This window comes from Entelurus aequoreus, linkage group LG14 (genome assembly GCF_033978785.1).
Source record: "Entelurus aequoreus isolate RoL-2023_Sb linkage group LG14, RoL_Eaeq_v1.1, whole genome shotgun sequence".
Classification (NCBI taxonomy): Eukaryota; Metazoa; Chordata; class Actinopteri; order Syngnathiformes; family Syngnathidae; genus Entelurus; species Entelurus aequoreus.
Genome location: NC_084744.1, coordinates 25,450,740 through 25,478,574, shown reverse-complemented (window position 1 = coordinate 25,478,574; position 27,835 = coordinate 25,450,740). Strand labels below are relative to the sequence as shown.

Sequence of the window (27,835 nt, the reverse complement as noted above, 5' to 3'; positions counted from 1 at the left end):
ATAGACAACTGTTCAAATGATGTATAAAGTAAATAATATGCTTCCTGAAGTGGTCCAGAAGATGTTTCAGATGTGAACCAGTACATATGTATATCATATAAAGGTGCTAATCTATGGGATAATTAACAATTAGAAATACAAATATGTAACACTTCAATATTTCAAACACATATAAAAAACACTATTATGAATAAATCTAAAATTGTATTATGAATCTACAAAACCCACAAGCAGTGAAGTTGGCACGTTGTGTAAATGGTAAATAAAAAGAGAATACAACGATTTACAAATCCATTTCAATTTATTAGACTGCAAAGACAAGATATTTAATGTTCGAACTGAGAAACGTATACATTTTTTTGCAAGTAAGCATTAACTTGTGTCTTTTTTTATGTTGTTTAAAATAAAAAATAAAAAATAAAATAATCATAAACTAGAATTTAATGGCAGCAACTTAATGCAAACAAGTTTTCACAGGGGCATTTTTGCCACTGTGTTACATGGCCTTTCCTTTTAACAACACTCAGTAAACGTTTGCGGACTGAGGAGACCAAGTTTTGAAGCTTTTCAGGTGGAATTATTTCCCATTCTTGCTTGATGTACAGCTCAAGTTGTTCAAAAATCCGGGTTCTCCGTTGTGGTATTTTAGGTTTCATAACGCGCCACACATTTTCAATGGGAGACAGGTCTGCACTACAGGCATGCCAGTCTGGTACACACACTCGTTTACTACGAAGCCACGCTGTTGTAACACGTGGCTTGGCATTGTCTTGCTGAAATAAGCAGGGGCGTCCATGAAAATGACATTGCTTGGATGGCAACAGATGTTGCTCCAAAACCTGTATGTACCTTTCAGCATTAATGGTGCCTTCACAGATGTGTAAGTTACCCATGCTTTGGGCACTAATACACCCCCATACCATCACAGATGCTGGCTTTTGAACCTTGCACCTATAACAATACGGATGGTTCTTTTCCTCTTTGGTCTGGAGGACACAACGTCCACAATTTCCAAAAACAATTTGAAATGAGGACTCATCAGACCACAGAACACGTTTCCACTTTGCATCAGTCCATCTGAGAAGACCTTGGGCCCTCAAAGCCAGCAGCGTTTCTGGGTGTTGTTGATAAATGGCTTTGCACGTACTCGGGTTAAAAAAACACTAATATAAAATAACTAATCTATAAATGTAGAAGCATATTACAAGATTGTTACACAAACAATTTCACACATGCTATATTTGCTGATGTTGTTAAAAAGTCAAAATCAAAGTTTTGACAGTTTATTTCAAATCCTGACGCTTCATTTGCTGCTGCTGTTCTCACCAGCACACTTGTGTTTCTTACACTGGTACTTATAAGAGAATCTTTCACCACAAACACTGCAACTCAACACTTTCTCTCCTGTGTGTGTTCTCATGTGTGTTCTAAGGGTTGATCGTTCACAAAAGCTTCTGTTGCAGATTGAACAGGAATGTGATTTTTCACCAGTGTGTCTTCTCGTGTGTGTTTTTAAATTTTGACTTTCTGTAAAACCTTTACCACAGACTGAACAGGAAAAAGGTTTTTCACCAGTGTGTGTTCTCATGTGTACTTTCAAATTGTTACTTTGTACAAAACCTTTACTACAGATTGAACAGATAAAAGGTTTTTCACCAGTGTGTAACAATGTGTGTTTTTTCAAACCCTGACTGTGTGTAAAACTTTTACCACATATTGAACAGGTAAAAGGTTTTTCTCCAGTGTGTATTGACATGTGTTCGTTTAACACATTTTTTTTGGTAAAACTTTTACCACATATTGAACAGGTAAAAGGTTTTTCTCCAGTGTGTATTGGCATGTGTTCGTTTAACACATTTTTTTTTGTAAAACCTTTACCACAGACTGAACAGGAAAAAGGTTTTTCACCAGTGTGTGTTCTCATGTGTACTTTCAAATGTTCCTTCCTTGCAAAAGATGAGCCACAGGTTGAACAGGAAAAAGGTTTTTCACCAGTGTGTGTTCTCATGTGTACTTTCAAATTTTGACTTTGTGCAAAACCTTTACTACAGAGTGAACAGGTAAAAGGTTTTTCTCCTGTGTGTGTTCTCATGTGTACTTTCAAATGTTCACTTTGGACAAAACTTGAATTACACATAGAACACTTAAGAAGGTTTTCCCCAGTGTGTCTTTTCAGGTGTTCTTTCAAACTTTGACTTCGTACATACTTTGAATCACACACAGAACACGAAAAAGTGTTTTCTCTTTTATGTGTTTTTGTGTGCTCTTTCATATTTTCCTTCCTTGTAAAAGATAAGCCACAGATTGAACAAGAAAAATGTTTTTCACCAGTGTGTGTTTTCATGTGTGTTTTCAGACGACAATGGTATTTAAAGGTTTTGTCACAGTCAGAACATTTCAAGTGAGTGTTGTCAGTGTGACATGTCTTATCATCTTTAGAGTCTTCATCATCAGTGTCAGGAGAGTGTGACGTTGTGTCCTCACTATCTGATAGTGAAGCTAAGAGCTTGTCTGCTTGTGATCCTCCACAGTGGTCTCCATCAGCTTCTGTTGTCATGTGTTGTGTTGAGCTGCTGCTTGGAGGCTTCGCCTCTCTCTTCTCTTCACTTTTGACCTCATCATCTTCACTCTTCACAGGGACACCAATCACTGGGAACTCCACCAGTCCTTCAAGATGATCTCCCTCCTGACTGATGCTGTGTTCCTCCTCTTTCTTTTTAATGTGGGGGGTCAGTGAGTCTTCCTCTTCCTTTTTACAGGGAAGGGTCTGTGTCAAAGAGGAAAAGGAGACGCCAGAGGGTCTGTGGCGCCTCATCTTCCTCTTTGATGGCTGCTCCTTCACCATCCTGAAGCTACACTCCTGTTTTTCAGGCAGAAGTTGTTCTTCACAGACGTCTGCAGAACACAAAATGACAAATATGCTTGAGAAATGTCCAGATTTGCTCGGTCACATGAGGCATTCAGTAAGTTCACATGTACAAACCCCCTTTCCATGAGTTGGGAAATTATGTTAGATGTAAATATAAACGGAATACAATGATTTGCAAATCATTTTCAACCCATATTCAGTTAAATATGCTACAAAAACAACATATTTGATGTTCAAACTGATAAACACTTTTTTTTTTTGCCAATAATCATTAACTTTAGAATTTGATGCCAGCAACACGTGACAAAGAAGTTGGGAAAGGTGGCAATAAATACTGATAAAGTTGAGGAATGCTCATCAAACACTTATTTGGAACATCCCACAGGTGTGCAGGCTAATTGGGAACAGGTGGGTGCCATGATTGGGTATAAAAACAGCTTCCTAAGAAATACTCAGTCTTTCACAAGAAAGGATGGGGCGAGGTACACCCCTTTGTCCACAACTTTGTGAACAAATAGTCAAAAAGTTTAAGAACAATGTTTCTCAAAGTGCAATTGCAAGAAATTTAGGGATTTCAACATCTACGGTCATCAAAAGGTTCAGAGAATCTGGAGAAATCACTTCACGTAAGCGGCATGGCCGGAAACCAACATTGAATGACCGTGACCTTCGATCCCTCACTGTATCAAAAACCGACATCAATCTCTAAAGGATATCACCACATGGGCTCAGGAACACTTCAGAAAACCACTGTCATTAAATACAGTTGGTCGCTACATCTGTAAGTGCAAGTTAAAGCTCTACTATGCAAAGCGAAAGCCATTTATCAACAACATCCAGAAACGCCGCCGGCTTCTCTCGGCCCGAGATTATCTAAGATGGACTCATGCAAAGTGGAAAAGTGTTCTTTGGTCTGACGAGTCCACATTTCAAATTGTTTTTGGAAATATTCGACATCGTGTCATCCGGACCAAAGGGGAACCGAATCATCCAGACTGTTATCGACGCAAAGTTCAAAAGCCAGCATCTGTGATGGTTTGGGGGTGCATTAGTGCCCAAGGCATGGGTAACTTACACATCTGTGAAGGCACCATTAATGCTGAAAGGTACATACAGGTTTTGGAACAACATATGCTGCCATCTAAGCACCGTCTTTTTCATGGACGCCCCTGCTTATTTCAGCAAGACAATGCCAAGCCACATTCAGCATGTGTTACAACAGCGTAAAAAAAGAGTGCGGGTACTTTCCTTGCCCGCCTGCAGTCCAGACCTGTCTCCCATCGAAAATGTGTGGCACATTATGAAGCGTAAAATACGACAGCGGAGACCCCGGACTATTGAACGACTGAAGCTCTACATAAAACAAGAATGGGAAAGAATTCCACTTTCAAAGCTTCAACAATTAGTTTCCTCAGTTCCCAATCGTTTATTGAGTGTTGTTAAAAGAAAAGGTGATGTAACACAGTGGTGAACATGCCCTTTCCCAACTACTTTGGCACGTGTTGCAGCCATGAAATTCTAAGTTAATTATTATTTGCAAAAAAAAATAAAGTTTATGAGTTTGAACATCAAATATCTTGTCTTTGTAGTGCATTCAATTGAATATGGGTTGAAAATGATTTAAAATCATTGTATTCCGTTTATATTTACATCTAACACAATTTACCAACTCATATGGAAACGGGGTTTGTACTTAAAATAACAAGTTATTATATGAATTGGCCTGAAAACAAACACACTGCTCTTTACAACATTATTCACAGGAACAGAAGACCACTTTCTACGAGGGACGGGCAATATGGCCTAAAATCTATATTGCGATAAATTCTCTTCCACCTGAGTGCAGCTGGGATAGGCTCCAGCGCCCTCTGTGACTTTAAAGGCTTACTGAAACCCACTACTACCGACCACGCAGTCTGATAGTTTATATATTAATGATGAAATCTTAACATTGCAACACATGCCAATACGGGCGGGTTAACTTATAAAGTGCAATTTTAAATTTCCCGGGAAACATCCGCTTGAAAACGTTGCGGTATGATGACGTATGCGCGTGACGTCACAAGGTCAAGGGAAGTGTTTGGACCCAATTCAAATACCTCTGTTTTCTTCGACAAAATTCCACAGTATTCTGGACATCTGTGTTGGTGAATCTTTTGCAATTTGTTTAATGGACAATGGAGACTGCAAATAAGAAAGTTGTAGGTGCGATCGGTGTATTAGTGGCTGGCTGTAGCAACACCAACACCAGGAGGTTGTGTTGTGTTTTGAGCAGGATAGCAGACGCACTACGGTGAGTACAGCTTTGGCTTCCAAACATTTGATCGCTTGCCCGTACGTGCGTGTCGATATGTGCATGTCACGTACGTAACTTTGGGGAAATATGTTTCTTGCCAACTCTGATGGCGGCCGGGGTGTCGTCAAAAGCGTACAACGCCCGCTGCCGCATCTAAGTTAGCTTCCATTTTTTTAGCTTCGCCAAGCTGAAAATTATTAACCGTGTATTTACATGTTCATGGTTTAATAGTATTGTTGATCTTCTGTCTATCCTTCCAGTCAGGGTTTTTTTAAATTTAGTTTCTATCTGCATTTGAGACTGATGCTATCACGTTAGCTCCGTAACTAAGTTAGCTTCTATTTTTTTTAGCTTCGCCAAGCTGAAAATTATTAACCGTGTATTTACATGTTCATGGTTTAATAGTATTGTTGATCTTCTGTCTATCCTTCCAGTGAGGGTTTTTTTAAATTTAGTTTCTATCTGCATTTGAGACTGATGCTATCACGTTAGCTCCGTAACTAAGTTAGCTTCTATTTTTTTTAGCTTCGCCAAGCTGAAAATTATTAACCGTGTATTTACATGTTCATGCTTCAATAGTATTGTTGATCTTCTGTCTATCCTTCCAGTCAGGGTTTTTTAAAATTTTGTTTCTATCTGCATTTGAGCCTGCTATCACGTTAGCTCTGTAGCTAAGTTAGCTTCTATTTTTTTTAGCTTCGCAAAGCTGAAAATTATTAACCGTGTATTTACATGTTCAGTCACTGTGAATGTCCATTTCGCGTTCTCGACTCTCATTTTCAAGAGGATATAGTGTCTGAGGTGGTTTAAAATACAAATCCGTGATCCACAATAGAAAAAGGAGAGAGTGTGGAATCCAATGAGCCAGCTTGTACCTAAGTTACGGTCAGCGCGAAAAAAGATACACCCCGCACTACACTGTAGTCCTTCACTCTAAAGTTCTTCATCCACAAATCTTTCATCTTCGCTCAAATTAATGGGGTAATCGTCGCTTTCTCGGTCCGAATGTCTCTCGCTCCATTGTAAACAAAGCGGAATTGTGAGGAATCCTTTGTCTTGTGACGTCACGCTACTGGGTTGTTTTTATCAGATACCAAAAGTTGCGATCTTTATCGTCGTTCTATACTAAATCCTTTCAGCAAAAATATGGCAATATCGCGAAATGATCAAGTATGACACATAGAATGGATCTGCTATCCCCGTTTAAATAAAAAAAATTCATTTCAGTAGGCCTTTAATGTCAGTTCCTGCTGTATAAACTTGGAGAAAAGATTAGGTTGTCTACAGCAGTGGTTCTCAAATGGGGGTACGCGTACCCCTGGGAGTACTTAAAGGTATGCCAAGGGGTACGTGAGATTTTTTTCAAATGTCTGTCAAAAAGAACTGTGAAAAGAAATGCAACAATGCAATATTCAGTGTTGACAGCTAGATTTTTTGTGGACATGTTCCATAAATATTGATGTTAAAGATTTCTTTTTTTGTGAAGAGATGTTTAGAATTAAGTTCATGGATCCAGATGGATCTCTATTACAATCCCTAAAGAGGGCACTTTAAGTTGATGATTACTTCTATGTGTGAAATCTTTATTAGGGTCCGCCTGTACCCTGTACAAAGGACTCCCTGTGGGAGTCCTTTGTACAGGTTACAAAGGAACCTATTGAATTTGTAATGTTTATTATTTATAATTGAATCACTTGTTTATTTTTCAACAAATTGTTAATTATTTTTATATCTTTTTTTCCAAATAGTTCAAGAAAGACCACAACAAATTTTGCACTGTTATACAATTTAATAAATCAGAAACTGATGACATAGTGCTGTATTTTCAGAATCAGAATCAGCTTTATTGTCATTACGCAGGGTAACGAGATTGAGGCCATTCCATACAGTGCGATAAAACAAATGTACACTCTATACAGTGGGTGAAATGAATATGTACATGAATATCTACATGAAACAGGGTGATTGGTGGAATGGGTTATTGCACCGAAGAGAAGGCAGTTATGAGGGTCAATGGGGAAGTCTGTTCAGGGTGGTTATGGCCCTGGGGAAGAAGCTGTTCTTTAGCCTGTTCGTCTTGGTTTTAATGCACCTGTAGCGCTTCCCAGAGGGCAGCAGGTGGAACAGGTCAGAGCCAGGGTGGGTGCTGTCCTTGATGATGGCACTGGCTCTGTTGAGGCAGCGGGAGGTGTAGATGTCCATCAGAGAGGGAGAGATCTTCTGAGCCGTCTTGACCACTCTTTGCAGCCTCTCCCTGTCTGCTGCAGTGCAGCTGCCGTACCATACTGTAATACAGTAGGTCAGCAGGCTCTCGATGGACGAGCGGTAGAAGGTCAGCAGCAGGTCAGGCTTCAGGTTGTACTTCTCGAGGACTCTCAGGAAGTGTAGCCGCTGCTGAGCCTTCTTGATGATTGATGTGGTGTTGACTGTCCAGGAAAAGTCGTTAGAGATGTGGACTCCAAAGTACCTGAAGGTGTGGACCCCCTCCACACGCTCGCCGTTGATGTTCTTTATCTCTTTTTTTCAACCAAAAATGCTTTGCTCTGATTAGGGGGTACTTGAATAAAAAAAAATTCACAGGGGGTACATCACTGAAAAAAGGTTGAGAACCACTGGTCTACAGTGTAAATCTGTATTCCGTATTGTTGTCTCCGCTATGACGCCATCTTGTGGTCGAGTTCACTCATTGCGAGTGCTGTGAGTTGAAAGTGTATTTCCTGTTGCTTTGTGGTTTCTTCATTTATCTCTGTTTAAGGCGGATGGTATTCTACACTTGGAAAAGTCCTAATAGACATGAAGTCATTTTGTCAAAAGGTTGTTAGACCTAATTTCACCTTCTTGACACAATTGGACGAAAACATGCTGATTCTAAAAGGACCAAAATTAAAGAATCATAACAGGCATATCCCGGGCAGCTATATAGGGGACTGTACTTCAGCATTGTATTAAAATGACTAGTTCCATCTCCAACATGAAAGCAAGTGTCGCCAACACTACTCCACACAGGAAAACGTGTGGAGGAGAATTGCAAGTACTCGAAACAAAAATTGTGAATGACTGACAAAAGGTTCACTTTGTTCATGTAAGTCTACTGTGGAATTAACATGCTCAGGTGCTGAGAGCGATGCACAGAGTGAGACCTCTGAGTCCAGTTTAAAATCCAGACACCAAGAAGGAAACACACAGACATGTATTGATGACAGCAAGAATTAAGTTATTAGGTTTGTATTGTTCGGACTATAAGGCGATTTAAAATCCTTTCATTTTCTCAATAATCGACAGTGCGCCTTATAACCCGGTGCGCCTAATGTACGGAATAATTCTAGTTGTGCTTACCGAACTCGAAGCAATTTTATTTGGTACATGGTTTAAAGGCCTACTGAAACCCACTACTACCAACCACGCAGTCTGATAGTTTATATATCAATGATGAAATCTTAACATTGCAACACATGCCAATACGGCCGGGTTAACTTATAAAGTGCAATTTTAAAATTCCCGCCACACTTCCGGTTGAAAAACTCCTTTGGATATGATTTATGCGCGTGACGTCACAAAAGCAACGGAAGTGGTTGGACCCCATCGGACCCGATAGAAAAGCCTCTTGTTTTCTTCGACAAAATTCCACAGTATTCTGGACATCTGTGTTGGTGAATCTTTTGCAATTTGTTTAATGAACAATGGAGGCTGCAAAGAAGAACGTTGTAGGTGGGATCGATCGGTGTCTTAGCGGCTAAGTACAATACTGTAATATCTGTGATATTTGCATTAGTGTACTGTGTCTTTAAGGGTTTGGGGAACGCGCATGCGCGAGTGAGTTGGCGGAGAACTTGAGTGTGTGTGAGCGTGACTTTTGGCTAACAGCAGCTCGTGTATGTGTGCGCGTTACTTTTTGAACTACAACCAGTTACCGCTTGTTAATAAAGCGATTGAGCAATTTGTTTAATGGACAATGGAGACTGCAAATAAGAAAGTTGTAGGTGCGATCGGTGGAGCGGCGGACTACAGCAACACCAACACCAGGAGGTTGTGTTGTGTTGTGTTTTGAGCAGGATAACAGACGCACTACGGTGAGTCTAGCTTTGGCTTCCAATCATTTGATCGCTTGCCCGTACGTGCGTGTCGATATGTGCATGTGACGTACGTAACTTTGGGGAAGTATATGTTTTTTGCCGACTCTGATGGCGGCCGGGGTGTCGTCAAAAGCGTACAACGCCCACCGCCGCATCTAAGTTAGCTACGCAGCTAGGTTAGCTTCTGTTTTTTTAGCTTCGCCAAGCGGAATATTATTAATCGTGTATTTACATGTTCATGGTTTAATAGTATTATTGATCTTCTGTCTATCCATCCAGTCAGGGTTTTTTTTAATTTAGTTTCTATCTGCATTTGAGACTGCTATGCTATCGCGTTGGCTACGCAGCTAGGTTAGCTTCTGTTTTTTTTTTAGCTTCGCCAAGCGGAATATTATTAATGGTGTATTTACATGTTCATGGTTTAATAGTATTATTGATCTTCTGTCTATCCATCCAGTCAGGGTTTTTTTTAATTTAGTTTCTATCTGCATTTGAGACTGCTATGCTATCGCGTTGGCTACGCAGCTAGGTTAGCTTCTGTTTTTTTTTAGCTTCGCCAAGCGGAATATTATTAATCGTGTATTTACATGTTCATGGTTTAATAGTATTATTGATCTTCTGTCTATCCATCCAGTCAGGGTTTTTTTTAATTTAGTTTCTATCTGCATTTGAGACTGACGCTATCGCGTTGGCTACGCAGCTAGGTTAGCTTCTGTTTTTTTAGCTTCGCCAAGCGGAATATTATTAATCATGTATTTACATGTTCATGGTTTAATAGTATTATTGATCTTCTGTCTATCCATCCAGTCAGGTTTTTTTTTTATTTAGTTTCTATCTGCATTTGAGACTGCTGCTATCATGTTGGCTACGTAGCTAGGTTAGCTTCTATTTTTTAGCTTCGCAAAGCTGAATTATTAATTGTGTATTTACATGTTCAGTCACTGTGAATGTCCATTTCGCGTTCTCGACTCTCATTTTCAAGAGGATATAGTATCTGAGATGGTTTAAAATACAAATCTGTGATACACAATAGAAAAAGGAGAGAGTGTGGAATCCAATGAGCCAGCTTGTACCTAAGTTACGGTCAGAGCGAAAAAAGATACGTCCATCACTGCCTCTCAAGTCCTTCACTGTAACATTCCTCATCTACGAATCTTTCATCCTCGCTCAAATTAATGGGGTAATCGTCACTTTCTCGGTCAGAATCTCTCTCGCTCCATTGTAAACAACGGGGAATTGTGAGCAGCACTACCGCTTGTGACGTCACGCTACTTCCGGTACACGCAAGGCTTTTTTTTATCAGCGAGCAAAAGTTGCGAACTTTATCGTCGATTTTCTCTACTAAATCCTTTCAGCAAAAATATGGCAATATCGCAAAATGATTAATTATGACACATAGAATGGATCTGCTATTCCCGTTTAAATAAAAAAATGTCATTTCAGTAGGCCTTTAATGATAAGTGTGACAGTAGATGGTAGTCACACATAAAAGATATGTGTAGACTGCAATATGATGCCAGTAAATAACACCAAAACATTAAATGTTCCATTGAAAATAAAGAACATTACACACGGCACTCAAAAATCTGTCCAAATGTTTTAGTATGACTTTGAAGCCGCACCGCTTGATGGATTGTCGGCCCATTACGGCTACCGTAGTCAGAGATACAAGTATTACTATGGTGTGTGTATAAGGACCGCAACATGGCACCCATTAGCAGACATTATCTGGCGTTTCGTTTCACAATATTAGCAAAACCAACTTTTCTTACCTTCTGGTACCTGCTGATGTGTATTTGGGATCTGCATAAGTCCTGAAAATGTGCGCACTACCGCCATTGTAGTCTGTGCCGATACCATAATCTATCTAAGCTTCTTCTTTTTCTCGATCTTCTTGTTATGGGACATTCATTCTCTGCTGTTGCCATTTCTAATATAAAGTAGTGGAAAGTTCTTACTTATATCTGTCAGTAAACTCGCAATGAAATCGCTAAAACATACCGGTGTAGTGAGTTTACATTATTCACTCAAGGAACTTCAGTTATTAGAGTTCAGGTCGAACGGTTTTTCACAGGACACATTTTCGGCATTGTTGCACTAGTGAGCCACGGATGAGGAGATGCTGCTCAGTTATTGATTAAAGTAAAGTCTGAATGTCATTAAAACAGTTAGCTCCATCTTTTGACACTTCTTCCCCTCCCGTCCTTGCACGCTACACCGCTACAACAAAGATGACGGGGAGAAGACGCTGTCGAAGGTGAGCCACGTAAATAAGACCGCCCACAAAACGGCGCATCCTGAAGTGACCGTCAGAAAGTGACTTGAAGATGATCTATAAAACATCATCTATGCAACATTTTGAGCAAAGAACCACCATTACATGTTATGTAGACCACAAGGAAGTATTTTACATTTAGGAAAAAAAATATATGTATATATGACTCCTTTAATGCGCCTTTTAATCTGGTGCGCCTTTTGTATGAAACAAGACCTGAATAGACCTGCTAATCGATGGTGCGCCTTATAATCCGCTGCGCCCTATGGCCTAGAAAATATGGCACACCGGTCCCGGCCTACAATTGCATGAATATATTAATGCCTCTGGACATTGTATTTAACCCTTGTGTGGTGTTCATATTGTTGTTACTCAGCCAGAGTTTGTGGGTCTGATGGAGCCGTTGCATTTTGTGGCTTTTAATGCCTCACAATCAAACACTTTTATGTTAAAATACTGAACAGGTGTTTACCTTATCCCAAAAAACATATGTAATGAAGTGCTCCGGAATTCCTCCCACATTCGACCCATACCAGTTTGCTTATCGCCCTAACCGCTCCACAGAGGACGCCATCTCCTCTGCACTCTACCTGAGCTTAGAACATCTGGAAGGAAAGGACACACACGTACGGATGTTGTTTCTGGACTTCAGCTCGGCATTCAACACCATCATCCCGCAGCGCTTGGTGAGCAAACTGGCTCCCCTTGGATTCAGTACCCCCTATGCAACTGGCTGCTTGACTTCCTCACAGACAGACCCCAGTCTGTGAGAGTGGGTGACAACACTTCCAGTGCCATCTCCCTGAGCACCGGCTCCCCCCAGGGCCGCGTCCTGAGTCCGCTGCTGTTCACATTGATGACCCATGACTGCTGCGCCAGGTCCACTACTAACCACATTGTGAAGTATGCGGACGACACTACAGTAGTGGGCCTCATCCGTGACAACAACGACATGGACTACAGGGAGGAGGTGAACCGTCTGGTTGACTGGTGCAGAACCAATAACCTGGTCCTGAACATCGACAAGACCAAGGAGATCATCGTCGACTTCAGGAAGCACCAGTCCAGCCACACTCCACTCTTCATCGACGGCACAGCGGTGGAGATGGTAAGCAGCACCAAGTTCCTGGGGGTGCAGATAACTGACAATATAACCTGGTGCCTACACACGCTCTTGTAAAAGCGACGGATGAAAAGAGCACAGCTCCCTCCCCCCATTCTCAGCACATTCTACAGAGGCACTATAGAGAGCCTACTGACCAACTGCATCTCTGTCTGGACTGGAGCCTGCAGTGCCTCAGACTGGAAGTCTCTCCAGAGATTGGTGAGGACGGCGGAAAAGATCATGAGGACTCCTCTTCCTCCTATCCAGGAGATGGCAAAAAGCCGCTGCCTGACCAGGGCTCAGAAAATCTGTAGAGACTCCTCCCACCCCCACCAAGGACTGTTTTCACTGCTGGACTCTAGAAAGAGGTTCCGCAGCCTCCGTAGCAGAACCTCCAGGTTCTGTAACAGCTTCTTCCCTCAGGCCGTAAGACTCTTGAACGCATCATAATAATCCCCTCAATTCCCCCCAAAAACGGATTAACTGGCTGGCATATAAAGACAATATAACATACATCTGGATGCATATGCAAAAGTGCAATATATTTATCTGTACAGTAATCTATTTATTTATATCTGCACCTTATTGCTTTTTTATCATGAACTACAACGAGCTAATGCAACGAAATGTTGTTCTTATCTGTACTGTAAAGTTCAAATTTGAATGACAATAAAAATGAAAGTCTAAGTCTAAGACCCACAAATACTGGCTGAGTAACAACAATATGAACGTTGCATGGACATTTCTCTGCCAGTTTCTGCATCCCACAGGGATTCTTCTTCTCTGTTTCTGCAGCTGCGGTTCCCACACAAGGTTGCAACATTGTTTGTCAACACTGTCTGCTCTCATTTTCTCGCACATTTGACCCTCTGATGTTCTGTGTACCTACACTATGTGCTCCCCCTGTCTAGGCCTGCTGTGTGTGTGTGTGTGGCTGCGTGTGTGTGGTACACAGAACATCAATTTCCACACTTCTATTAGCCCCGGGTCTAGTGGACCCGAACATCTTTTATGTAATAGAAATGTATAGTGGGGGTGTATGGTGTGTGTTCATTAAATATGTATTCTGATATATGTTCTTCACAGAAAATGAGCCAAAGCCAGTGAGTCTCAGTTTGAAAAATTAATTAATTGTTTCATTTTTCTTTTAATAAAAATCGAAAAAGGGTCCCACAGACCCGAACACCACACAAGGGTTAATGCTTTTTAATACCATTTAAGGCCTTAATTTAGGAAAAGTCCATTTTATGCCTTTTAATGCTTTTCAATGACCCACAGAAACCATGTTAAAGCTCTTAAATTTAAACAAATGTGGACCGATGATGCAAAAATCGACAGTAACAATACCAAGTATAATATCAGTATAAGGTTGATACAGTGGTTTGATCGATATTTTGTATTATATACAGTATATTCTATTGATTTTGTTATTGTGTACAAACTCAGGAAATACGTTTTTGGACACAGGAAGACTTTAAGGGCATAAACCAAATGATTTAATTCAGAGCCATATTTAAATATTCAATTGATATTCTAACACCACCATCCTGTAATTTTGTCTGATTATGATTGCGAACAAAAATGTTATCATTCAATTATCTTGAAAAATGTAAATATCCGCATTGGTATGACCGATACTGCCCCTGTAACTACTTGGTACTGGATCGATACCTAAATTTGTAGTATCAGCCAAAACTAAAGTATCAAACAACAAAGCAAGTGATTATTACATTTTAACAGTTACGTTACGTTAGAAAGTTCCTAAATAAAAATATTGTTCATGGAATTATTGAAACATTTCTAGGATGTATTTATGATTTTTACGAGATGTTGATAGAATTTAATACATTTTAAGGCCGGCGTGACTCGGTTGGAAGAGCGGCCGTGCCAGCAACTCGACAGTTCCAGGTTCGATCTTAGTCACTGCCGTCGTGTCCTTGGGCAAGGTACTTTACCCACCTGCTCCCAGTGCCACCCACACAGGTTTAAATGTAACTTAGATAATGGGTTTCACTATGTAAAGCGCTCTGAGTCACTAAAGAAAAGCGCTAAATAAAAATATTTCCATTAAAAGGGAACCACACTTTTATTTATTCTGCCTATCAAGAACACACATTTTTCTTTTTTATGCATTCTAAATAGTAAATAAATGCGATCAAAAGTCTGCTTACAACAGAGGCTATTAGAGTCGCACTATTCTGCCTACAAAGAACTTAAAAAGCATCCAAACACCTCCATTAAGGTTTAATGTACATGCAGTAGGTATATATGTCATTTAGTAACAGGTACATTTTTAAAAAGATGTAATATTTACATATCTTTGATTATTAGCGCATTCATTTCAACAACGCATCACGTTTGCTTTTTTTTTTAACATCACTGAATATTACACACTGCAGACCTCATGAGAGCCAACAAACACAGTAAAACATCACTTACTGTACAAGGTCTGCTGTCACTATGACGCAGACTGATAGAATCTAGTTATATTCCCGTTTGGATGAAGAATGACTCATAATCGTCGCACGGAAAAGGGGGGTGAAGCCAGGCGTCTTTTTGGGTCTAAATTGGCTGTCAAAGGGTACCAACTTGTCAGAGTACGTCCTCATCTTTCTACTAAGGTAAGAGGCACGATTTATGATCTGGAATAATCTTTCACCAGCACAGAGGCGAGGAAGGAGCTCACCAGCCGGTGATGTCAACATAGACACACAAGGTATAAATAGTTAGTCTGTGTTAGCACTTATAATAACAATATCACTAATACTTGGTTGGTATTCATGCCACGAAATGCAAAAGGAGTATTGTTGGCACTTTTTGGATGGTTATAGAGGACCTCCCATTGGCTCCGTTGCAAGTGGACTTTTATTTACATTTATGAGTTAGAATGTGATTTAAAAAAAGATATATATATATATATATATATATATATATAAATATATATATATATATATATATATCCATCGTCATGTCTTTTAATTAGATTTAAGACTTTAAGTCTATGAGCATGAACTGATGAAGCCTACCGTATTTTCCGCACCATAAGCCGCACCTAAAAACCACAATTTTTGTCAAAAGCAGACAGTGCGGCTAATAATCCGGAGCGGCTTTTGTACGGATTAATATTCGTTTTCATAAAGTTTAGGTCTCGCAACTACGGTAAACAGCCGCCATCTTTTTCCCCGTAGAAGAGGAAGCGCTTCTTCTTCTACGATAAGCAACCGCCCCCATAGAGGCGGAAGCGCTTCTTCTTCTACTGTAAGCCAAGGTGAGCATCCGCCCCCGTAGAAAAGGAAGCGCGCGAAAAATATGATTCATTTCTTTTGTGTGTTACTGTAAAGACGACCACAAAATGGCTCCTACAAAGAGACACGCGTACAACGCAGAGTTTAAACTCAAGGCGATCAGTCACGCAGAAGAACACGGAAATAGAGCAGCAGCGAGAGAACTGAACATAAATGAATCGATGGTGCGTAGGTGGAGGAAGCAACAAGATGACCTGCGCCAAGTACAGAAGACAAAACTGAGTTTCCGAGGGAACAAAGCAAGATGGCTACAGTTGGAGGACAGACTCGAACAGTGGGTTGTTGAGCAGAGAGCAGCAAGCAGAAGTGTTAGTACCATCACTATTCGAATGAAGGCAACAGCGCTAGCAAGCGAACTTCACTTGGATGATTTTAAAGGTGGTGCTTCTTGGTGTTTTCGGTTCATGAAAAGACGCAATCTCTCCATCCGCACACGGACTACTATTTCACAGCAACTACCAAAAGACTTTCAAGAAAAGCTGGCTACTTTTCGCACGTATTGTAAAAACAAGATAGCTGAAAAAAAGATCCGGCCAGAGCACATCATCAACATGGACGAGGTTCCCCTCACTTTTGATATTCCTGTGAACCGCACCGTGGATAAAACAGGAGCACGTACGGTAAATATTCGCACCACAGGGCATGAGAAGTCGTCTTTCACAGTGGTCCTAGCTTGTCATGCTAATGGACAGAAACTTCCACCCATGGTCATTTTCAAAAGGAAGACATTGCCAAAAGAGAACTTTCCAGCCGGCATTATCATAAAGGCTAACTCGAAGGGATGGATGGATGAGGAAAAGATGAGCGAGTGGTTGAAAGAAGTGTATGTGAAGAGACCGGGTGGCTTTTTTCACACAGCTCCATCCTTGTTGATTTACGACTCCATGCGTGCCCACATAACTGATGGTGTAAAAAAACAAGTGAAACACACTAATTCAACACTCGCCGTCATTCCGGGTGGATTAACCAAAGAACTCCAACCACTGGATATTGGTGTAAACAGGGCATTTAAAGCTCGACTGCGAACGGCGTGGGAACGATGGATGACCGAAGGCGAGCACACCTTCACTAAAACAGGGAGACAGCGCCGGACAACATACGCCAACATCTGCCAGTGGATTGTAAATGCCTGGGCGGATATATCGGTCTCAACTGTGGTCCGAGCGTTCCGGAAGGCAGGAATCACTGCTGGACAACAACAGCGACACTGACTCTGATGACTTCGACGAGACGTAGCCAGCCATTTTGGATGCCGTGTTCGCCAAACTTTTTAATTCAGACACCGAAGAAGAAGAATTCGAGGGATTTATGGATGAAGAATAACTTCAGAAAGTGAGCTTGAAATGTTTATTTTGTGTGTTGTGTGACATTATCGTTCGAGCAACGTTGAGTTATTGATGTTGCTATTGCTCTGCACTGTACTATTTTGAGTGTTACTATTTTTGTGATTGCACATTTGCACGTTACTTGATTGCACATTACATTTTGGGAGTGAACAGAGTTGTTAGAACGCTGGTTTTTAATATATTAAAGTTTGACTGACCTCCATCTGACTGTTTTTTTGACATTCCCTTTAGCGCAGCGTAGGTGCGGCTAATAGCCCCGGTGCGGCTAATGGGTAAACAAAGTTTTGAAATATGCCGTTCATTGAAGGTGCGGCTAATAACACGGGGCGCCTTATGGTGCGGAAAATACGGTACTTGGATGAGAGGACAAACGTCTTCTAAGACAAAGTGAACAGTCCAGTTGTGATGAATTGAATGCCCTGAGAATAAAATGATATGTGGATGTTGTGCTTACTTGGACTGTGATGAAGCTGTGAGGACTCAGGTGGTTTGTCTTCATGCTCTTCAGTCTTCACAGAGGCAACAGTCAGTGGAAACTTGGTGAGATCATCCTCCTCCTGCCCTAGAAGACACTCTCCCTCCTGAGTGATCCACACTTCCTCCTCTTCCTTTTTAATGTGGGGTGACGGTGGATCATCCTCTTCCTCTTTAATGTGGGGTGGCTGTGGATCATCCTCTTCCTCTTTAATGTGGGGTGGCTGTGGATCCCCCCCTTCTTCTTCTTTAATGTGAGGAGGCAGTGGATCCTCCTCTTCCTCTTTAATGTGGGGTGGCTGTGGATCCTCCCCTTCTTCTTTAATGTGAGGGGGCTGCTGGACGTCTGTTGGGTAAATAAGTAAATAAGATAAAAAGAGAAGAGAAATAGTTTTGGACTGACACTGTTAACACAATGACATTATTTGTGTTCTTCCGTGTGTTGTGTTAAAAGTGTGTAGCAAAACAACCAATAAAAACACGGAAAATACCTCCTTTTTTCCTAAAATTAATTCAAAAGTGGTACAGTGAGTACAAAAACAGACTTGGAAATTTGATATGGGGGGAATTTGAAATGTTTTTATAAGTACGAGGCAGCTTTGATTGAGGCATTCTTAACTTTACACTCACTGATGTAAAGTGTGTAAATATTTTATTTTGTATATGGTCTATGACACCTAAAATGTATCTGTAAACTTAACCATCTTCTAATGACAGTCATTACCATAACTTCAATATCATGGAAATAAAAAAAATCTAAATTCCAAAATCAATTAAAAAACATTCATGGTATGTTTTTTTGTCATCATGCAAAATACTATTTTGTGGTCATTTTGTTGGCTAGGCCAAAAGGAACTTTTACCAAAAACATGTTTTATTATGTGGGGTTTTTATGGAGTATCTCCATCAACAATTCCTCTTTAGGAATTGGAGACCATCTATGTTCTTTTAATAAATTAAGTGTTGACTACTTTGGTTATTGAAAATAAATGTTTACTTTTACTTATTGGTGCATGTAGGTCAGAATCTGGAAGTGAAATTAAAACTTTAATTAGATTAGATTACAGTATAAAATGTATTTAGTGACTGTGTGAGTTTTGTGTAAACATGTTGATACAGGTTTACATCTTCTTGGGGACTGGAACACAGATATGTCCCGATAGGATGCACCCATTTTTAAAACCTTCACTAAGCTGTGCCACCAACATTGTCTCACTTAGCTCATTAAGCAAACTACCAGGGTGAGTGAGTCCTTTTAAACCTTCATAGACCTCGTTGTTACTTCTGACCAGTCTAAGATCACCACAAGTGGAACTACTGCGGCTTAAGTGATCATTCCATGATTTTCTGTATCTGTAAAGAACAGAACCGAGGCTGACGGCCACAAAACAAGGAAAGCTACAATCCTCAAGACCTACACTAGCAAGGCTTTCAATGACAAACTGGCACATTAAGACTCGCCCCGGTACTTGCAAGTACACAGGTCTTTGGGTCAATTCCTAACCTCAGAAAAGTAGATAACTTCACAGTCAAAGTGGGTGACAATATAATAACAAACAAAAATTAGATTACCTATCTTGGCAGCATCGTAGAGACTAATCTCTCCAGTGAAAAAATGACTACTAAGGTAGTCAAAGAATCAACCGACGAATTTTGTTCTTACGATAGTTGTCCCGATACCAATATTTTGGCACCGGGGGCAAAATGCATTTCAATACTTTTTGATAATTTTCTAAATAAAGGGACCACAAAAAAGTGCATTAATGGCTTTATTTTAACAACAAATCTACATTAAGGGTATATTAAACATATGTTTCTTATAGCAAGTTTGTCCTTAAATAAAATCAATCAATCAATCAATCAATGTTTATTTATATAGCCCTAAATCACAAGTGTCTCAAAGGGCTGTACAAGCCACAACGACATCCTCGGTGTCGAGTGGGTCTGACATAATATTGTGAAAGTCCAACACATCAGCGAAAGTCCAGTCCATGGTGGGGCCAGCGGGAACCATCCCGAGCGGAGACGGGTCAGCAGCGTAGAGATGTCCCCATCTGATGGACAGGCTAGCGGTCCACCCCGGAGCAGAGTAGAAAAGAAAAGAAAAGAAACGGCAGATCAACTGGTCTAAAAAGGGAGTCTATTTAAAGGCTAGAGTATACAAATGAGTTTTAAGATGAGACTTAAATGCTTCTACTGAGGTAGCATCTCTAACCTTTACCGGGAGGGCATTCCATAGTATTGGAGCCCGAATAGAAAACGCTCTATAGCCCGCAGACTTTTTTTGGCTCTGGGAATCACTAATAAGCCGGAGTTCTTTGAACGCAGATTTCTTGCCGGGACATATGGTACAATACAATCGTCAAGATAGGCAGGAGCTTGACCGTGTAGTATTTTATACGTAAGTAGTAAAACCTTAAAGTCGCATCTTAGGTGCACAGGAAGCCAGTGCAAGTGAGCCAGTATAGGCGTAATATGATCAAACTTTCTTGTTTTTGTCAAAAGTCTAGCAGCCGCATTTTGTACCATCTGTAATCTTTTAATGCTAGACATAGGGAGGCCTGAAAATAAAACGTTACAGTAATCGAGACGAGATGTAACGAACGCATGGATAATGATCTCAGCATCGCTTGTGGACAAAATGGAACGAATTTTAGCGATATTACGGAGATGAAAGAAGGCCGTTTTAGTAACACTCTTAATGTGTGACTCAAACGAGAGAGTTGGGTCGAAGATAATACCCAGATTCTTTACCGAGTCGCCTTGTTTAATTGTTTGGTTGTCAAATGTTAAGGTGGTATTATTAAATAGATGTTGGTGTTGAGCAGGACCGATAATCAGCATTTCCGTTTTCTTAGCGTTGAGTTGCAAAAAGTTAGCGGACATCCATTGTTTAATTTCATTAAGACACGCCTCCAGCTGACTACAATCCGGCGTGTTGGTCAGCTTTAGGGGCATGTAGAGTTGGGTGTCATCAGCATAACAGTGAAAGCTAACACCGTATTTGCGTATAATGTCACCTAGCGGCAGCATGTAAATACTAAAGAGTGCAGGGCCAAGAACCGAACCCTGGGGAACTCCGCATGTTACCTTAACATAGTCCGAGGTCACATTGTTATGGGAGACACACTGCATCCTGTCAGTAAGATAAGAGTTAAACCAAGACAAGGCTAAGTCTGACATCCCAATACGCGTTTTGATACGCTCTAATAAAATATTATGATCAACAGTATCGAAAGCGGCGCTAAGATCAAGAAGCAGCAACATTGCGAAAACTGGCAGATGATCACTAACATGGATTATAAGTAGACCACTTGTAGTGTTGTTATCAAAATCATTGGTAAAGATAAGATCAATAAGCATGGCACAGTGTCCTGTGATTCTGCTTGGCTTTGTGATTGTAGGATATAAACTGATGCTGTACATTGTATCAATGAAGTCATCAATGGACTTTTGCTTGTTAAGGTTCAATAAGTCAATATTAAAGTATAATAATGTTTTGACCATTGTCCATGTGATTTGCCTTGCTCCATTTTTCAAATGTTTCTATAGTTGACTTAGGTGATCTATATAAACAACTGATAAATACTGTATGTGTTTGCTTTTTTCCTGACATATTTCAATGGTTATACATTCTAATATAAATAGCTAAAGGTGCACTAATAGCAAATGACATGTTTTTACCACGTTGTAGTTCAGGTTCTTAATCACATACACAGCTACTCCTCCTCCATTGTTGTTGCTTCTGTTGATGTAGTTTAGTTCATATCCTTCCAGATCAAAATCTATTCATTTTTTATCATAAATCCTGTTTCCGTGACAGCGATCATTTTGAAGTGAAAAAGTGAATCATGTTGTTGCAATTTGCGTAGAGGCTTCTGCTATTAAAATGAATAATTGACAATTTGTTATCACACTTAATGTTGCTATTATATTGTTCATCTGTATAATAAAAACAATTATTACTGATGTGGGAGAAAACATTTGTATCTGGATCTATGTCATTTTCCAAGTCTTGGTTTTTGTGATATTTTTTGCAGAAGGTTTTCAGTTCCATATTTTTTTGTTCAACAATCTTTAGTTATTCTCCTGTGTGGACGACTCAAATGTGGCATTTTCCTCAAATCCTCAGTGCTTTGTTTTTATTTTGAAATTGTCAATGTGTGTGTGTGTATTTCCTTCTCTTCTTTTTTTGGGGGGCAATACTAAAAAGAGAAAGTTGAAGATAACTCTATTTCAAGGTACCGTATATTCCGGACCATAGGGTACTCCGGATTATAAGGCGCACTGCTGATGAGCGGGTCTGGTCAGGTCTATTTTCATACAAAAGGCACATAAAAGGGGTCTTTTTATTTTTTCTAAATCGCTTCAGGATGCGCCGTTTTGTGAGCGGTCTTATTTACGTGGCTCACCTTCGACAGCGTCTTCTCCCCGCCATCTTTGTTGTAGCGGTGTAGCATGCAAGGACGGGTGTGGAAGAAGTGTGAAAAGATGGCGCTAACTGTTTTAATGACATTCAGAATTTAATTACCGTATTTTCCGCACCATAAGCCGCACCTAAAAGCCACAAATTTTCTCAAAAGCTGACAGTGCGGCTTATAACCCGGTGCGGCTTGTATATGGATTAATATTAATATTCATTTTCATAAAGTTTAGGTTTCGCAACTACGGTAAACAGCCGCCATCTTTTTTCCCCGTAGAAGAGGAAGCGCTTCTTCTTCTACGGTAAGCAACCTCCAAAGTGAGCACCCGCCCCCATAGAAGAAGAAGCGCGCGGATAATACGATTCATTTCATTTGTTTGTTTCTGTAAAGACGACCACAAAATGGCTCCTACAAAGAGACACGCGTACAACGCAGAGTTTAAACTCAAGGCAGTAAGTCACGCAGAAGAACACGGAAATAGAGCAGCAGCGAGAGAATTGAACATAAATGAATCAATGGTGCGTAGGTGGAGGAAGCAACAAGATGACCTGCGCCAAGTAAAGAAGACAAAACAGAGTTTCCGAGGGAACAAAGCAAGATGGCTACAGTTGGAGGACAAACTCGAACAGTGGGTTGTTGAGCAGAGAGCAGCAAGCAGAAGTGTTAGTACCATCACTATTCGCATGAAGGCAACAGCGCTAGCAAGCGAACTTCACTTGGATGATTTTAAAGGTGGTGCTTCTTGGTGTTTCCGGTTCATGAAAAGACGCAATCTCTCCATCCGCACACAGACTACTATTTCACAGCAACTGCCATACGACTTTCAAGAAAAGCAGGCTACTTTCCGCGCATATTGTAAAAACAAGATAGCTGAAAAAAAGATCCGGCCAGAGCACATCATCAACATGGACGAGGTTCCCCTCACTTTTGATATTCCTGTGAACCGCACCGTGGATAAAACAGGAGCACGTACGGTGAATATTCGCACCACAGGGAATAAGAAGTCGTCCTTCACTGTGGTTCTAGCTTGCCATGCTAATGGACAGAAACTTCCACCCATGGTTATTTTCAAAAGGAAGACCTTGCCAAAAGAGAAGTTTCCAGCCGGTGTCATAATCAAAGCTAACTCGAAGGGATGAATGGATGAAGAAAAGATGAGCGAGTGGTTGAAAGAAGTTTATGTGAGGTGGCTTTTTTCACGCAGCTCCGTCCCTGTTGATTTACGACTCCATGCGCGCCCACATCACTGATAGTGTAAAAAAACAAGTGAAGCACACTAATTCAACACTCGCCGTCATTCCGGGTGGATTGACAAAAGAACTCCAACCGCTGGATATTGGTGTCAACAGGGCATTCAAAGCTCGACTGCGAACGGCGTGGCGAAGTTGGTAGAGTCGCTGTGCCAGCAATCGGAGTGTTGCTGGTTACTGGGGTTCAATTCCCACCTTCTACCTTCCTAGTCACGTCTGTTGTGTCCTTGGGCAAGACACTTCACCCTTTGCCTCTGATGGCTGCTGGTTAGCGCCTTGCATGGCAGCTCCCGCCATCAGTGTGTGAATGTGTGTGTGAATGGGTAAATGTGGAAATACTGTCAAAGCGCTTTGAGTACCTTGAAGGTAGAAAAGCGCTATACAAGTACAACCCATTTATCATTTATCATAACAATGGATGACCGAAGGCGAACACACCTTCACTAAGACAGGGAGACAGCGCCGGACGACATACGCCAACATCTGCCAGTGGATCGTAAATGCCTGGGCGGATATATCGGTCTCCACTGTGGTCCGAGCTTTCCGGAAGGCAGGATTCACGGAACTGCTGGACAACAACAGCGACACTGACTCTGATGACTTCGACGAGACGGAGCCGGCCATTTTGGATGCCGTGTTCGCCCAACTTTTTAATTCAGACACCGAAGAAGAATAATTCGAGGGATTTATGGATGAAGAATAACTTCAGAAAGTGAGCTTTAAATGTTTATTTTGTGTGTTGTGTGACATTAACGTTCGAGCAACGTTGAGTTATTGATGTTGCTATTGCTCTGCACTATTTTGAGTGTTACTATTTTTGTGATTGCACACTTGCACATTACATGATTGCACATTTGCACATTACATTTTGGGAGTGAACAGAGTTGTTAGAACGCTGGTTTTTAATATATTATTAAAGTTTGACTGACCTCTATCTGACTGTTTTTTTGACATTCCCTTTAGCGCAGCGTAGGTGCGGCTTATAACCCCGGTGCAGCTAATACAGACCTGGGCATTCTACGGCCCGCGGGCCGCATCCGGCCTTGCGCATCCCTGTCCGGCCCGCGTGAGGCCAATCATAAATTACAAAATAAATTTCAAAAAGTATCTATGTCGAGTGTGCAATACAACGGTGCTGCTTTTGTTTTGAAAAGTGTTATTTGTATTACTTCCGTGTGGACGTATGCGCGTGTGCGATTGTGAGTGAATTGAACGGCGCAATCCCAAATTACAAAATAAAGTTTAAAAAAAACATCTATGTCGTGCGCGCAATACAACTGTGCTGCTTTTATTTTGAAATGTGTTATTTATGTCCGTATGTCCGGGGGGAACCTGTGAGTGAAGGTGCATAGAGACAAGTGATGAGACGCTAAAAAAAGAAAAGTTGATGACGAATGCCGTGTTTTCAACAAGACATGGACTGGCAAGTATTTCTTTACATAAATTAAAGGTAAAGCCGTGTGCTTAATTTGTGGTACACAGCTTGCTGTGTTTAAAGAATATCATTTTAATCGCCACTACACGATGAAACACGAGGGAAAATACCGGAATATGTCTGATGAATTGCGCGCAAGGGAGGCTGATGCGTTGATGGTAAAACTGCAAACCCAACAAGGAACTTTTGCCATATTTCACACCCCCAGAGATGCAGCCGTCAGGACAAGTTTCGTCATTTCTCACAAAAGCGCCAAAAAAAGTAAGGCGTTTTCTGACGGAGAGTTTATTAAAGGCCTACTGAAACCCACTACTACCGACCACGCAGTCTGATAGTTTATATATCAATGATGAAATCTTAACATTGAAACACATGCCAATACGGCCGGGTTAACTTATAAAGTGCAATTTTAAAATTCCCGCCACGGAAGTGGTTGGACCCCGTCGAACCCGATACAGAAACCTCTTGTTTTCTTCGACAAAATTCCACAGTATTCTGGACATCTATGTTGGTGAATCTTTTGCAATTTGTTTAATGAACAATGGAGGCTGCAAAGAAGAAGGTTGTAGGTGGGATCGATCGGTGTATTATCGGCTAAGTACAATACTTACAGCAACACAACAAGGACTACTTACTACGCCTAGCCGATGCTTGCCGCCAAACCCACGGATGAAGTCCTTCGTCGCGCCGTCAATCGCTGGAATGCAGGTGAGCACGGCTGTTGATGGGAAGATGAGGGCTGGCTGGCGTAGGTGGAGCGCTAATGTTTTTATCATAGTTCTGTGAGGTTTCAGGCACAACACCGGTTGCTAAGTTGCTAAATTAGCCCTAGCGTCGTTAGCAACAGCATTGTTAAGCCTTACCAGGCTGAGAATTTTTAACCGTGTAGTTACATGTACATGGTTTAATAGTATTGTTGATCTTCTGTCTATCCTTCCAGTCAGGGATTTATTTATTTTGTTTCTATCTTCATTTGAGAACGATGCTATCACGTTAGCTCAGTAGCTATGTGTGTCACCGATGTATTGTCGTGGAGATAAAAGTCACTTTAAATGTCCATTTCGCGTGCGCGACTCTCATTTTCAAGAGGATATAGTATCCGAGGTGGTTTAAAATACAAATCCGTGATCCACAATAGAAAAAGGAGAGAGTGTGGAATCCAATGAGCCAGCTTGTACCTAAGTTACGGTCAGAGCGAAAAAAGATACGTCCATCACTGCCTCTCTAATCCTTCACTGTAACGTTCCTCATCTACGAATCTTTCATCCTCGCTCAAATTAATGGGGTAATCGTCGCTTTCTCGGTCCGAATCTCTCTCGATCCATTGTAAACAAAGGAAAATTATTAGGAATATTGCCTCCTGTGACGTCACGCTACTTCCGGTACAGGCAAGGCTTTTTTTATCAGCGAGCAAAAGTTGCGAACTTTATCGTCGATTTTCTCTACTAAATCCTTTCAGCAAAAATATGGCAATATCGCGAAATGATCAAGTATGACACATAGAATGGATCTGCTATTCCCGTTTAAATAAAAAAAATTCATTTCAGTAGGCCTTTAAGGAGTGCTTATTGGACTTTGTTGCGCTGTATGCCCGGACACATGGACTGTTTTTCGCTGGCTTTGGATGAGAGCTGTGATGTACGTGACACCGCCCAGCTGCTCTTCTTCTTACATGGTATAACTGCAGACTTTCAAATCACGAAGGAGCTGGCGGCCATGCAGTCAATTAAAGAGACAACCACAGGTAATGACTTGTTCACATAGGTAAATGCGTGTTTGGACATGTTAGGACTGAAATGGGACAAGCTGGCAGGTAGGACAATCCAATCCACTTTATTTATATAGCACATTTAAACAACAAAATGTTTCCAAAGTGCTACACAACAATATTAAAAACAATATTCAAATATTATCCTTAGCTCCACCAATGACTGAATAAAAAGAAAAAACAATTACATATAAAGCCAATATAAAAAACAATATAAAATAAATATGATTAAAAACTATTTTTAACAACAGATGGTTGTCCAAATCTGATGGGGAAAAATGTTGGATAATGCAGGATAAAGTGACCATCAAAAGCAATCTGCTTTTGTAAAAAGTTAAGTTAGGTTAAATTAAATTATTATTATTAATTATTATTATTATCATCATTATTATTTATCTTAAGGTATATCAAAAATAATATTGAGCAAAATGTTATTGAAATATTGTCGTGTGGCCCTCCAGCAGTGCTCGGGTTGCTTATGCGGCCCCCGGTGAAAATTAATTGCCCACCCCTGGTATAAAGTGATGAGACTAGAATTGAAGTTTAACAATTTATTCTAAAAATGGACTGGGATATGTAACTCATATTTACGGGTAGTTCAAGTCGACAGAACACGACAACCACGTGGTTGCAAGACCACGTTGCAAGTACCAGACGGAATGCATCATCCTCACAAGACAACCCAACTTCTTATACACAATATATTGAAGAAAAGTGTTAATAATGAAATATAAAGTTAGTAAAGATGTGAGATTAAGAAGTAAACAAACCTGTTCTGTGTAACAAAACGTGATGTTTCTTGAAAACAGCGTCCAGTAGTTGTTGGCGCTCCTTCTTCTCTTTTGTTGGACAAAGTTCCTCCTCATAGTTTGCTATCGTTATTTCGCACATGTTCAAACAATCACAACACTTTACACTCACATTAGTTCCCTACTTAGCGATGTAAAGGTAACTTGCGCGTCTCTTTGTTAGCAGCTAACAAGCTAAGCTAACTAGCAAGCTAAGCTAGCTGCAAATAGTAATGGGACCAAATGTGTGGAGTCATGGAGGGGGCGTTTCTTCTTTCATTTAGGGGAGGGGCCGGAAATGATGACGTAAAAAGCTCTTTCTCTGGAACATAAAAACTTTAAACTTTCCATTCTTCCAAAGGCAAAGGAGTTCATTTAAGAAAAAAACCCAGAATTGACCACATAAAATCATTTTCAGGATGTTGTT

At 40.7% G+C, this 27,835-nt stretch overlaps 2 protein-coding genes across 6 annotated transcripts in view; one reads left to right on the top strand and one right to left on the bottom strand.

Annotated features, from left to right (window-relative positions):
* The window catches only part of LOC133664596 (gastrula zinc finger protein XlCGF26.1-like), a 254,184-nt gene that overhangs the window by 115,916 nt on the left and 110,433 nt on the right, over positions 1-27,835 (top strand). The gene's annotated exons all lie outside the window — the stretch shown is intronic.
* Positions 16-27,689, bottom strand: LOC133664604 (oocyte zinc finger protein XlCOF6-like). The gene is made up of 3 exons (XM_062069370.1): positions 27,391-27,689; positions 17,724-18,089; positions 16-2,895 (listed from the first exon to the last, which is right to left on the bottom strand). The coding sequence occupies exons 1-3, from the start codon at positions 27,509-27,511 to the stop codon at positions 1,304-1,306; spliced, it is 2,079 nt and encodes a 692-aa protein (XP_061925354.1). The 5' UTR covers positions 27,512-27,689; the 3' UTR covers positions 16-1,303.